This window comes from Cariama cristata, unplaced genomic scaffold (genome assembly GCF_000690535.1).
Source record: "Cariama cristata isolate BGI_N322 unplaced genomic scaffold, ASM69053v1 scaffold36377, whole genome shotgun sequence".
Lineage (NCBI taxonomy): Eukaryota > Metazoa > Chordata > Aves > Cariamiformes > Cariamidae > Cariama > Cariama cristata.
This window is the reverse complement of record NW_009628952.1, coordinates 16,061-30,065: the sequence shown is the minus strand read 5'-3', so window position 1 is coordinate 30,065 and position 14,005 is coordinate 16,061. Positions and strand designations below refer to the sequence as shown.

Here is a 14,005-nt window from a genome sequence, read left to right as displayed (position 1 = left end):
GGTCCCTGCACGGAGAGACTCTGTTTAAATTAATCCCTGAAGCTTCTCGTCACCTTCTGCTGTGTGCGTGGAGGGCAAGCCGCATGCGTTGGTATGGTGCCTCCACGGCTCCCCAGTTGAGCCTCACAGTAAGCGGTGGTGCCCAAGGGGAAGAAACCGAATGCGGGGCAGCGCGCACCGCAGGTGCCGGCAGAGCCAGGACTCGGTGCTCCAGCGCCGGTACCGCTCCTGCCGAAACCACTCCTTGCAGCCTGTCTGCCTCTTTAAGTGCTGACTGTCAAGAAGCAGAGCTTCTCTGTTTGCATCTTTGTGCTGCGGTGGATTAACATACCGTTGTAATATGGAAACGTGAAGATTAATTATGTGTTAAGAGGGTGGAAAATCTCGCTCGTTGTGTGATGAACCTGGCATACCACTCTCATGTGCACGGGCAAAAGGCCAGTCACTTTAGGGCACGTCTTCTGAAAGATCGGTAGTCACCTAGCTACCACACAACAGCAACTGCACACTTCAAAAACTGCAGCTGCTCATTAAGCTTTACATCTTACTGCTTCGTAAAGTTCACAAAGGCTGTCCTGTTGAACGGTGTCTCTTCTACGTCAATCACCACCCCGTTATTACATAAAATTTGCCAGCAAATGTGGTTGACACAGCCATCCATTTCCTGCCCCACTTAAAGCCAGCTTGCGGGTCAACACTGACAGGCAGAGCACCAACTCCTTACATTGGTAGAACCCTTCCAAGGGCCCCTATTAGGTAACCCTTCCTGAAACTGGCTCTCGCTCACAGCACAGGCTGCCTAAGAGCAGCTGTTTTCCTGTGGTGTGGGTAACGATCAATTTTCCAATTCCATACAGAAAAATAAAATGAAAAATTCTATTATATATAGCAGATAATTTTTTAAAGAGAGGAAAGCAGCCTCTGAGCTTTCCCTATAATTTATGGTCACAGTAACGTTTTGGAGGTCAAAAGGAGTAGTGATGCCAGAACTACTGAAGCGTATATTGATCCAAGGTCCACAACTTGCTAATTCAGTTCCTTACAAATACCAACAGCACTGTTTACAGACACAAGTGGTCTGAAATATGATCTCTTACAGATAAAAATAAAAGTTGTATAACATCAAGATTCATACATTATTTACCTTTAGATATGTGATCTTACATTTAGCCTCCTTGAAACAAAAATTGTTGGTCTGAGCACATCTTAGCAGGCAATCCCGGTCACTCTGTACAAGAGTCCTCTTCAGTTCTACCACTTCTCCAAGCTCTAAGATTTACAACCTATCGATAGGTAGTCTAAAAACTGGCTCTTGAAGCATGCTAGAAATATGGTCTGTCTCCCATGATTCCCCATATATAATTTTATGTTGAGATCAATTATGTAACTATTTTTATTCCATTGAATATATGACTGTTGTTCGTAAATTGAGTGGTCACACAATAAAAGTGGCCACAGACTAGTCACTTGAGTTCTTCTAATCCACAGGAAATTCTCCAGAAGAGCCCTAGTGTAGTATCATGTTATGAATTACCAGTAGTAGATCATGACTACATAAGCCTGTCCAGGCCCCATGTATTCTGTCAAATCTCAAAAATAATTGCATCAGGCTGTACCCTAGCTGTACCCTCATCCCTTTCAGGATGCTCTTTCCATTTTTTCATTGTGTAGAAGTTCTAGCACCAATAATTTTCTTTTGACAGTTTTCAGATCTCTCTGCAGACATCCTTGATTTTCTTTTGTTCAGTGATTTAAAAGGCCATTCTTAAGAGTGTTGCATACCACACTGTTCTATCAGTTTGGCTTTCAGATATGTCTTCCTTATTTTCACTCTGAAATCTTGATAATTTTAGGTGTGCCCTTTTATTTCTGCTGCACACAATCTACTTGTTTGTCTGTCTGTGTGCACTTAAAGAATACCTCTGCGTACTGTCTTCTGTCTGAGGAAACACTACAAGTCCTACTCTTTTCCAGTCTTTACAGGTGGTGGCCAGTCCTTTCCTCTCTTGAACCTGCAGTTACAGTGGTTCCCTTGGCAAGCTGTGAGTGTTTGTCAGCAATCTGCAAGAGTGGCTTCCTTCCACGGAGGAAGACAACCCCAGCCTAGGCAGGGCAGTGATCTCTCCCAACAGGGGCACAGTCCCGCCATACTGGGCACAGCAACACAGAACTGGGGTGATGACATTAAAAGGTTCTGCTGACCATCCAGCAAATGATCCCAGGTCAAAGACAAGTGAAGAAGTTGGGAGCAGCAGGGGAAGAGGCTGGGCACAAGCCTACGCACAGCAGAGCTCAGGTAAGGCCTGGGATGGTCTTTGGATGCAGCACCTGGACCTGTGTACTGAGGATGCAAGGAGGGCAGAGCACTCTGGGGTTCCTGGTGCGCTTGGGGCCCCATCAGCCAGCCTTCCTCATCTTCCTAGCTTTTCCTCACTGTAATCACAACCCTTCCTCTCATACTATTTCTGTCAACAGCAACTTGGTACCCACCTGTGCTTCATGGATATGAATCCAGCAGAAAGTATGAATGAATGTGGTAGAAGAGAAGAACATGGCTCAGTTATTCCAGATCAAAACCACTGTCTGTCACCAGCCCATCACAGTATCCTATGTAGAAATATGTCTAGGAAGCAAGAGAGTGTGCAGACATCCAGCTTGGGTATCTACTCTGGAATGCTGGACTTCTAGTGTAGTCCACGTAGGAGAGGGTGAGCGTCTTTCGGAGGGCAAACTCCACCTACTGTCTTTCGATCAGATGACACTTTTTTTTTTTTGGTAAATTATTTTATGCATAGGTAGTGGAAAAGATCATTAGCACTGGGAAGAACAAAAACAACCAAGTGAAATGGGTCTTTTATTTAGTCAAAATATTTTTATTTGGCTGTATTTAGCAGAAGGTTTGCTTTCCTCTCCCCCGCCCCGCCCCCCGCCCATTGATTGCTCATTATTTCTGAGTTCTCATGCTTCCATTCTTTCAATACAATATATTAACACCTTGCACCTCGGCAGCACTTTCCAGTTAAGGGTCTCAAAGCGTTTACAGATAGGAGTTAACTAATTCTCACAATAATCACTAGCAGTAGGCAAGTAAAATGATTTGCATCTGCAGAGAGAAATTAAGATCAACTTTTCAAGTTTTTCTTTGCTTTTCAGTGTCCACCTTGTATTATGCTGGGCTTGATGAACATGTGTGATCCTGCAGTTGTGTTTCATGCTTTTGAAAGACAGACTGAGTTTGAGCACTCAAAATCTAAAGCTATTTATGAAAATCTTCCTTTAGTAACTTGTTGGCCACACAAAAAGTGAGCAGCAGAATCCAAAACTGGGAACAAGGCATAACATCCAGTTATGCACTATACTATGAAACATAACTCTTTGTAACTTACCTTTGGACTTTAAAACCACAATCCATTCCCTTCTCCTTACACATTATCCTCTGCCAACTATTTCCATTAGACAACCTCAGGTACTTACATTCTGCATTTTACTAGCAAGTTTTATGCGAGGGTCTCCACAGTCATCAATTGTATACCACATACAATGCCTTTGGTGACTGTAATGAGCCTCAATCAAAAAAAAAAAAAACACCAAACACCAGCAAAGCCCCATCAACCTAACAAACAACGGGTGTGAATTTTATCTTTGAGTATTTAAAGCAAACTTCAGAGTTTATGGAAAAATCTAATATGTGATTGTTTTAAGGAAAACACCCTCAACCCCAAACCTGGTTCAAATGGAAGACTAAATATTAACTTGACATGAATACCTTCTTATCAGTAGTGCATCTGCATACAGATTCTTCATAAAAACCTGCCAATTCACAATTATACCTTGCAAACAGAAGTACTATGACTGTTCAAGCAAACAATAATTTTAAAATATCCATTCAGTTCATGTAAATGGTATCTTCACGTTAGCTCCATCAGAAGATACTGGCATGAAACACAGACAAAACTTTTTCTTAGTTAGGTTAACACTGAAAATTCAAACAGTCAGACGAACATAATGCGAGTATTTTAACAGAAACAATATAAAATTTCACTGGCTTAAAAAACTTCTAAATGAGAAATCTTGGTTATTTCAATGAATTGCTAGACCCTACATTTAAAATGATGCATTTACAGAACTATTCAGATGAAGTAGGCTTCTTCTATAACACTAAATACTGGAATTCTGATAGATTGTGCAAGTATTAAAAAAATATTAACATTTTAAATGTTAACATTACAATTTTAAATAGCCTTGCAAGTGCAATGTTATAAATATTAAAAACAACCCCTCAGAGCTACCATTTTATATAAGTTATATGAGTAAATGAAAGTGCTTTTCAAGTATTTATGTCCATTTACAGTTGGATTCTCTTGTATAAGTCAGTGCTTAGATGGTACAATTTAAATATCAGTCTTTTTTAAAAATTTTGGATGGAGTAAACTGTTTCATTTGCAGAAATGTGTGATAAATATTTAAATACAGAATATAATTTGTGTGTGATAACCTGATAATGCCATGGGAGCCCTTGAGCCATACAGTAATTGTTAATTCCATCAAAATCCCAAATTATGATATGGTAAATAGTTGTTCTTCAGTAGAGACAAAAGCATGTGATCATAATAGAGGCCCAATACTGTCAGCTTTTGAAGAATTTAAAAGGTCTCATGATCTATGTCAAAAGTCATGGAATCCAATGAAAACTTTCCAACACTTTCAATTAGTCAGCCCTTAGCCATGGTCACTCTGGAGAACACAGCTAGTGCATGTCACCACTGTACTGTCTGCCCAGTGCATGGTGTAGCTCCCTTTCTGGCTAGTCAAGAACCATTATTATTGCAGTGATACAAAAAAGATTGTATTCTTGTTTGCCAGCCAGAGGAAGGGTGAGGTAAGTGGGGAGATACTTGTTTATTAGACAAGAAAACCAAATCAAAACAACCCTAAATGAATCATTATATATTTAAGAGCGCACTGAAAATACTTCCCATTGAACCCATCTCTCTTAAGTGCCAGATTTTCATCTTATAAAAATTATATCCATTTTGAACACTGAACATATGTAAGCTGATATTAGAGCATTTAGTTTGTTTTGAGGTTTGAAAAGCACATGACACAAGGCAGCATTAACATCTTTCATTAAAGATCTGGCGATGCCCTAATTTTATCATGAAGATGCAGCTTAGAAATGACATAGCTGAGCAGAAGCCCCTGCAGACTGCCATTACAAGCTTTCTCCAACAAAGTGCTTTGTCATTTGCCAAAGACAGAAGTCAAACTGTTGCCCTACCTCACCACAGTGCTGCACTGGCAATTTATAATTTTCTTTCCAGGTGCAGTTGGACTTTAATAAATTATAGCTCTTCAGAGTTAGGCAATTCTTTGAAATAAAAGCAGAGTTTCAGGTTCCGTCAAGAGTGGCCGCTGTTTAGACTGGTCTCTTCATGCAGACCTGACAACGGCTGATGATATTTTCTAGTTCTCCTGCTTTCAAAGTCTGTGGCAGAGGTTTCCTAAAAGAAATAAAACAAACATTTACTTTCTTTAAAAAACAGGGAGAGACCATGAAACTTTGGATATGGAATTACTTATAACATTGAAATCCTTGGTTCACTTAAGGCATACTTGTACTACAGAATGGCCCTGAACCTAACAAAGAGGGATGTCTAAACTGAGGGGAATTGCTACGGGTGCCCCCACATGTTATGGAGGCACTTATTGTCTCCTTGGGCACTTGCGGCATGGATGCGATGCGTATCAATGCAGGGAAGTACAGTTTACCTGAACATTCTTCTTGGATTTAATGATGCCAACCAGAAACTGTAGGAATTTGTGTAGTAGTTGCATGTCCCCCTGCCATGGCACTCTATGAATGGGATGGCTCGAAATTCTTCCAAGCAAGATCCAGGAGATGCCAGTGCTTGGCCAGAAGCTTCTGAGCCGGCACTTGTATACTGTAACCACCAATACATTTTTTATGAGAACTTGTCCATCAGCTTTTAGTAAACTGCAGGCAAAAAAAAAATCTCTTTCTAAAACATACTATATGTTCTGTGGTATATCTCGGACAAAACAAAATGAACACAGATTCGTTTTATCAGACTTACAATGAAGCACAGAAGCTTTATGAAAATTCAGGCACAGTTATGGTATTTCTCAAGTCCCTGCAAAGGCCCTTTTCTGCTCCATGAAAAGGCATGAAACTGTAACCAGTAAAAAGACTAGACAGTAGCTGGCTTCTGTCCAGTTGGGGACTACAATAACTGAATTACAAAGCCAAATCCCCTGTTTTGTGGGTTCGTATTTTTTGCTTCATTGATTGGTTCTCCAAAGACAAAAAGCAAAAAAGGCCTTTTCCTTCTCTGATGTTAGTAAATGATTGTAGAAATAGCTCTAAAATAATTCATGATGGTAGAAAATTGGCTAGAAAATATAATGTAAATTTGCTGATGTTGGAAACAAGCAAACTATTTTAACCAGATGCTGCAAAAATTCTCTCATTCTTTTCCAAGATTATTATTACTACTTAGAGTCAAATCCCAGGAAAGACAACAAATTTCACACTAGACCTAAAAGGACTTTACATCACGCAAAAAAGAGGGTTTTTTAATTCTGTCTTTTACCCTCATTTGCTGGCATCCCTATGACATCCCACAGGCATGGATAACAAAGATGAAGTGCTACGTCCCTAGTATAGATACACCCTTGTTCCCATAACCAGTTTCTTCACTCATATCTCGTTATGGCATCAAAATTGCTGAGGCAGTCTTTTGTAGACAGTGTTCTGCATTTGTTTCGTTTTAGCTTTGTGTGGAGTTCAGCCCCAAGATATGATTTATAAAAGAACTGCCTGGCATGGAAGTGGGTCAGTTATTTCTGGGTATTTGTGTTCAGGACCAGTTTAACCACTCTACTCCCCAAACCCGTTGCCTAGATCTTAGCAGGACACATCAAAACGAGAGCATGCAGTTATTTTTGTCAGACTAAAATCCTATAGTTCTCCCTTCATCTTTTCTCCTTTTCCTCCTGCCACCTATTTTTGAGGACAGATCAGTGTCTCTGATCAATGCTTCTGGCATTGAATAAGAGTTAGTAGAAATATTGTCTACCTTTTTGCAAAGGAAAAAGAAAAGGAATTTAACAATTATTAAGAAACAAATGAGCTATGAGCAGATGAAAACACGAATGAAAATGAGAGGACATAAAATTAATAATTCAAGTCTTTATATCCTTACCATAACAAAAGAAAAACCCTTCCAGAGAGATATCCAGCCTTCTGGACATGCAGGAACTACAGTTGTTTGGCTGTGAACTGCTATTACCATTGCAGCTCCTTCACAGACAACACATCTGTAAGAAGAAATGCACATGCATTCAGTGCAGATACAAGGGAAAACATGAAAGCAGATAAAAAAATGTGTCTTCTAGGATAGTAGCTACCTAACGGCAGAGCTTACTATAAATGTTACAACTCACACACGTTTTCTCTGTTTAAGGTAACCCAAATTCCTTGCTTTGCAATTGCTTTACAATCTCTACTAGTAACACCAGACAAAAATTGGTGTAAGATGGCAATTAGTCCCAGAACATCTGAGCTTCCTCATTTTGCCTTTACTGAAGTAACAAGCTAAATTTTACCTTATTCATGTGCTAACTACTTTGGTTTAGATCAAAGTTCTGTACCTTTATTTGCTAAGATTAGAGAAAGTAATCTTTATTTCCTAAGTGAAGACAGTATGAAGCTGAGCTACTAGATTGCAACTGTGTAGGACAGGCTAGAAGACAGAGGGCAAAGCTTCCCTCCCATCTTTGATTTTGCTACTCTTGATCTTTCATGCTTTGAGAGCTTTTCCTCTTAAGATGCTCTTCATCCTTCTCAGATGTTCTAAAGCAACTAGAAAGGGCCACATTTGCATAAGGGTGTTTCATAGCAGAGAACCTTCAGCCCCAATTTACAACGTTCTTCACCAACTACAGTCAATGTATCACACACAATTAAAGCAGAACTTGATTTGTACTGTATTCCAAATAATGAAGATGTCTTTATTTCCTATTAGTCTGCTTCTGATATACACAACAATAGGCTTTTAAAAAAATATCACTGAAATCAGTAGGATTGTGTGCCATCTTCTTAGGTCAGCTATGCAGATTAAGCCCTGTGGTGGGACCCTAGCTTTAATCTAACTTTTCTTAGAGTATCACTGAAGATCTGACATATTCAGATGAGTAATCAAAAATCAGGTGGTTAAAAACAGGTCTTGCAGTGGCTGAGATGGGCAGGTCCTTGCCTAAGATTTGCCGTTCAAAACAATTTATGATGTCTTTGTGGTTCCAGGCCAGAAGAGCTAAAATTCTTATACTCTTACCTGCTTATGTGGGGCTCTAGTGCCCTGCCAGAAATCGGTGCCATGTCTACTGGCATTACTGCTGCAGTCGACAGCCAGTATGAATAGTCATTGCGGGAAGCAAAACTACAAACATCATTGGTGTTACAGAATAAGAATGGCATGGTGGTAAATCTCTGCAAGCAGCTACCAGCTGTTCCTAAAAGACAAAAGAGGAGAGGTTTGTGATAGATAGGAGATTATATTTAATGCAGCAAACAGAAGAGACACATGATGGCATCCAATCTCCTGTAGTGAGAATTAAAACAGTTGGTAACTATAAAGAGAGAAGTGTCTGTACAAAAGCAAAGTGTCTGACACAAAAGTGTCTGAAAGCAAAATGCTTATGGTATATATATAAATATGTATATAAAAATAAGGGCTAAGAACAAAATCTGTTAAAATATTAATATCTTCTTGAATGGTATCAGTCCTTGACACAGTGGCAGGGATTCAGCTGCTTAAACAAAAGCTTCTGGTCCCATTTTTGACAGTCTAAAGCATGCCATTTGCTCTCCAAAAAAGCAAGGTTCTCTCTCAGATCCTGTGTTATTACTGTCACAGCTGTGCAGATGTGAACATTTATACTAGACATCTCTCCATAAGTAACTTAATTCCCCCTCAAAAATGTCTAAGGATAGGAAAAAGGGAATACAGGAGTGCAGGAAAGAAAGGTGTCTTTCAAGCCACAATTCCTGAATTGACTCAGAGCAGCAGACCGCTCTGGAAACTGACAGTTGAAACCAATGTTCATCTTGGACACTTACTGTGAAGGTGGTTTCATGACAACTTAGCATTACTGGACTCTAAAGAAAATGATCTGAATATTTTTACCAGTACAGTACCAAGATCTTGTCCATGTGCTCGTTCATTTCCTTGTACAAAAAGCAGCGAATAGCCAACATAGATCTGCGATGTCCCATGTGGACATGAAGGACTCTTTGTTGATTGACTATGCCGGGTAAAGATAAAGCCTCTTCTTGTTGGACCAGCAATGGCAGTACCTGGTGAGCCAGGTAACCCCTGGAGACCTGGAAAGCCAATCAGTCCAGGTTGTCCTGTGGAGGGGAAAGAAATATGACTGCAAATATTGTAATTTTGTTTGAATTTTTACTTCATTTAAATTAATGGAACCACTTGAAAACTAACAAAAAATTTATCAATAAGAAGATACAGCTTGAAAATTGGTAGTATTTGTTGCTAGATATATTACCTCCTTCAGACCCAGCTCAGGTAGCTTTACATTGCATAGTTTCATGGAATAGTGAGGTATTTTAAAGAACCATGGCCATTTTTACCAAAAAGTTGTAAAGGAAAAATGTTTTATGGTGACTAAATAAAAATATTTAGTTCTATTTTGATGTCATAAAAAGGCACAGTGATACCTAGGGATTTCAAGTGGATAAATAAATGTGATTACTAACAGAGGACACAGTCAAGGCATATTTTTGTAAATTATTATTTCAGTTGTGAACATGCACCTGTTAAAAGCTAAGAATGTGCTTACATGTGCTTGTGGCCCTAAAGCTACTGTAAACATTACAGAATCTCAATACATGCAAGAAGAAGGCTATACAGATACCAAGAATACAGTTTATCTGTAAATTCAGTACTAGCAGTCAAACAGGGTTGTCTGCTTTCCTGCACCTCTTTGTCCTGGAAATCCTCTGTCTCCTTTTAGACCAGGCAGTCCTGGGTGACCCGGATGACCAAAACTTCCTGGTAAACCTTTTACTCCTTTAGGTCCTAAATTGTAATCAAGAAAAAAACAGAATCATATAGCAGTAGTTATCCTAGATGATAATAACTGTTAATGACTAAAGTTAAAATCCCCATGTAAATACAGCTGTGTTGGAATAAAAACATCAGCATGAATTTACTAAGTTTTGAGACTGTAGTGTTACTGTCACCGTATTTCCTATCAAGAAGATTACAAGAGAATATAGAATGTATTGCAGAAAGATATTATTCTCATAAGAAATATTTACAGAAATGAAAGCAAATAGCTTCTTCTTTTAGCATGTGTCATACAATAGAAATATTTCAAAAATATAGTAACAGGCCATAATCATCTTGGTCACGGTTTGTAATTCTATAAATAATGAAGTTCCTTTATAAAACAACTTTAAGGAAAGTGTAAAAGAATAATTCTTTAGTGCCTGCTTTGTGCTGGAGGCAACTGTCAGTGCCAAGCCTGCCGCCCTGCAGAGCTGCCTTCCTGGGGTGAATAGCTGTGGTATTGAGAAGGGTGGCCAAGTATCCACTGCGCATCCACCTTATCCTACCTGCTCCTTGCTGCCTTGTTCCTCACAGCCACAGCAGGCTTCACTTCTCATGCCAATGGAGAAGTAGCCAGCTTCTGCTTTACCTTCCCACCCCCAGACTATGACAGACACAATCACTTCATAGCCCATCTAGCGTACTTCTATTACATGTGGCAACTTCCCCCCCCGCCCAAACGACAAACATCCTGAGCATGGTTCTGGCTGTATGAAAATGGTGAACGTTTTGATCCAAGTTTACTTTTTATTCCATTATTTTGCTTAGACTTATGTTGAGGGAGAAATTTACTCACTCACTGACTGTGAGGGCGGAGGGCAGGTGGAATGGGACAGGTTATAAATATAAGGTTGTTAACAAGGTACAAAGAGCTATTTTTAAATACAGAGAGGTGTTTTTAAAGACACATCAATTTTCTATGCAGAAGCATGTTTTTCCACCAAACCAAAAAGTTCCACTAAGCAGCACACACAAACATATATAAAAATATAAACTACCTTGTAGTCCAGGAATCCCTTGAATTCCTTGATCACCTGGTGCTCCTGGGATTCCTGGCAGTCCAGGAGGACCCTTGCTTCCTGGGATGGAGAATATTCTCCCAGGGACTCCAGGTGGACCTAGCAGCAAAAATATAATGAAGAGATTATATTATTTATATATATATACAAACTACAAAACAAAACAAAGAAATCATCCTAAGTCAGCTGGTATTAGAATGAGAAGGGTTGGTTACCATGCTGGCCCTTTGGTCCCCTTGGCCCTTCTGCACCTTGTGGTCCAGGGGGTCCTTGATTACCCTTTTCTCCTAAAAAAAAAAACCCAAAACATTGAAGATAAGTCTGTCTGGTTTAGAATGCCAAAAGTTTCAGAGGCTTATTTAAGTCCTGCATGATCCACGCAACCTTCCCAGGGAGTAACACAACCTGTAGACTCATTTGAAATGCAAAAGTGGACTTCTACCTCTCTGCTGTTACTGTATAATTTATAGGCCAATTGCACTCAGTTTATAAGAAGATGTTTCCATGCCTACCTTCATACAGTGACTGGTCTCATAAACCTAGCCTAAAATCTCAACTTTAGACTATGTCCTTTTTATCTTCCATGTTTTTGTCACTGAGTTTGCAGGGTAAGTGCTGCCTTCAGTGATGCTGTGCAGTTTAACTCCCTTTAAACCCTACTGTCAGTTATGCTGACAGCTGTTAGGAGGGTTGTATACTTTTTCCAGTGTTTGAAACTTAATAAGCAATTCTTTTCACTGTGCAAAATATGAGGTTACATTCAGATTACTCTCCACAGCTCTACTGGAAATAAAAAAAAAAATAAATTTTATCATCAAGGCAGGAGATTTGACTGATTATGCCATGAAATGAGAGCTTAAGAAAGTATAATTACTGTTTGTATGGTGACTTTTCAAATTAGAACAAATTTAAAATACACAAAAATTGGCATGGAATGCAAACCAGTAGGCTAAACAGGTAATGAGAATTGTGTGTCACTGTAAATCATACAATTGAAAAAATGAGAACACTGGAGTAATGCAGACCTATATCAGATTTAAATCACTAGAAAAATGTCTAAATTAAAAGGATTTTTAGCCAGCTGCTGATCCAACTAACTCTCAGGAATATGAAATTAATGAAGCCATTACATTTAACAGTTCGTCTGCCGATAAACTGATAAATTAGAATATAATTGGGACTATTCTTACAGCATACAGAGGATCCAGTGATCTGCACTGTAATTATGATTAAATGCCCTTGAGTTCTATAGCTAAGAAGTTGCCATCTTCTAGCAGTGGTGTGGCATTTCTAATTAGCAGATTCACTCCCAAAGTCCTTACATGTTATTAGTCACTAACGACAAACTTGTTTTGAATTTGCCTGGAATGGAGGCCATTGAAGTTTCAGCCTTTTCTCACTTTAACATCAGTTTGGACATATCCATAGCATCTAACTCAAAGAAAATGCTCTCTTAGTGAATGCTTTCATTTATAGCTGACCTACACGCTGCTCTTGATAGAAAAACTTCGTGTCTCTAGGACCACACCTGGTACTATTACACAAATACAATCATTTACATGTTGCATTATAATAGTATTTGGCACACAGAAGTGTATGTAACAAATATATGAATACCTTTTACACCTGGGAATCCAAGAAATCCAGGGTCCCCTCTAGCACCAGGATAACCTGATCGACCTTCTATTCCCTGGAAATCAGATAACACCAATAATAAACAGGAAGCAGCATTTGCAGGCTATGAAGTACATTTTCTTTTTGCTCAGAACATTCAAACCATTACATTCACAGAACGTGCTACAGCTAGAGTTATCTGCTCCATTTGTGAGCATGTTAGAAATAGTCATGTCATTTTTAATATTCTGCCATACAGAACAGCCAAGGAAATGACAGGCCAGAAATTCACAATAATTTCTTTTTAGTCCACTTAAGTCTATAAAAACCACTTTTCATACAAATTTTAATAACTTTCCTCTATTATAAGGGTTTTGGGGAGGATGTGGGTTGTTTTTTTTTGGTTTGGTTTGTTGTTTGTTGTTGTGGGGTTTTTTTGTTTGTTGGGTTTTTTGTTGTTGTTTTTTCTTTCTTTTTTTTTTTCAAATTGTCTTGGGTGTTATTTTCATGGTAAGAGCAAATTAACAATGGAGTAAGAAACAAACAATATTCCTTTCACTGACTTTTGGACCAGGAAGACCAATGTCGCCGGCTGGTCCTGTTGGCCCTGGTATGCCATCTGCCCCTCTAACACCTTTGCTTCCTTTCATGCTGGGAGTGGAAAGACCAGGAGGCCCTGGAAAACCAGGAGCACCTATACAGAAATATCAGAGTAAGTAAAGACTACTGCCAGCAGCATTTCAGATACATTACGTACAATGCAGTACAAAATTCAACAACTCTGTAATGGTACTCATGTTTACCGCCTCAGTGATTCCCAAGGAAATATACCCATTTTTTCCTAGCCTGCTATTTTAATCTGAGATCAGAGCTGAGTTCTTGCAGTACTCTCTAGCACTACAGTTTTTTGAATATCCTCCAGTTGTAGTTATGCCTGTAATTATAGAATCATAGACTCATTTAGGTTGGAAAAGACCTTTAAGATCATCGAGTCCAACCGTAAACCTAACACTGCCAAGTGCACAACTAAGCCATGTCCCTAAGCACCACATCTACACACTCATGCTATCTCACTTCTTTAAATCTGGATCTCAGCTGCCCTACAAACCACATGGGAAGAAAGCAAAATAATGCAATTGAGTGGACTGCAAAGCTTAGCATTATTTTAATTCACATTGCACTGCATAGTCCATCGTGGTGTTTGCAATGGTAACATTGCAT

General features: G+C 39.2%; 1 protein-coding gene across 1 annotated transcript; it reads right to left on the bottom strand.

Annotated features, from left to right (window-relative positions):
- Positions 1 to 5,416: 5,416 nt before the first annotated feature.
- LOC104156915 (collagen alpha-1(IV) chain-like) lies at positions 5,417 to 13,977 on the bottom strand. The gene is made up of 11 exons (XM_009704997.1): positions 13,959 to 13,977; positions 13,348 to 13,478; positions 12,788 to 12,860; positions 11,386 to 11,457; positions 11,150 to 11,269; positions 10,020 to 10,118; positions 9,218 to 9,430; positions 8,355 to 8,532; positions 7,224 to 7,338; positions 5,770 to 5,942; positions 5,417 to 5,501 (listed from the first exon to the last, which is right to left on the bottom strand). The coding sequence occupies exons 1-11, from the start codon at positions 13,975 to 13,977 to the stop codon at positions 5,417 to 5,419; spliced, it is 1,278 nt and encodes a 425-aa protein (XP_009703299.1).
- Positions 13,978 to 14,005: the final 28 nt, after the last annotated feature.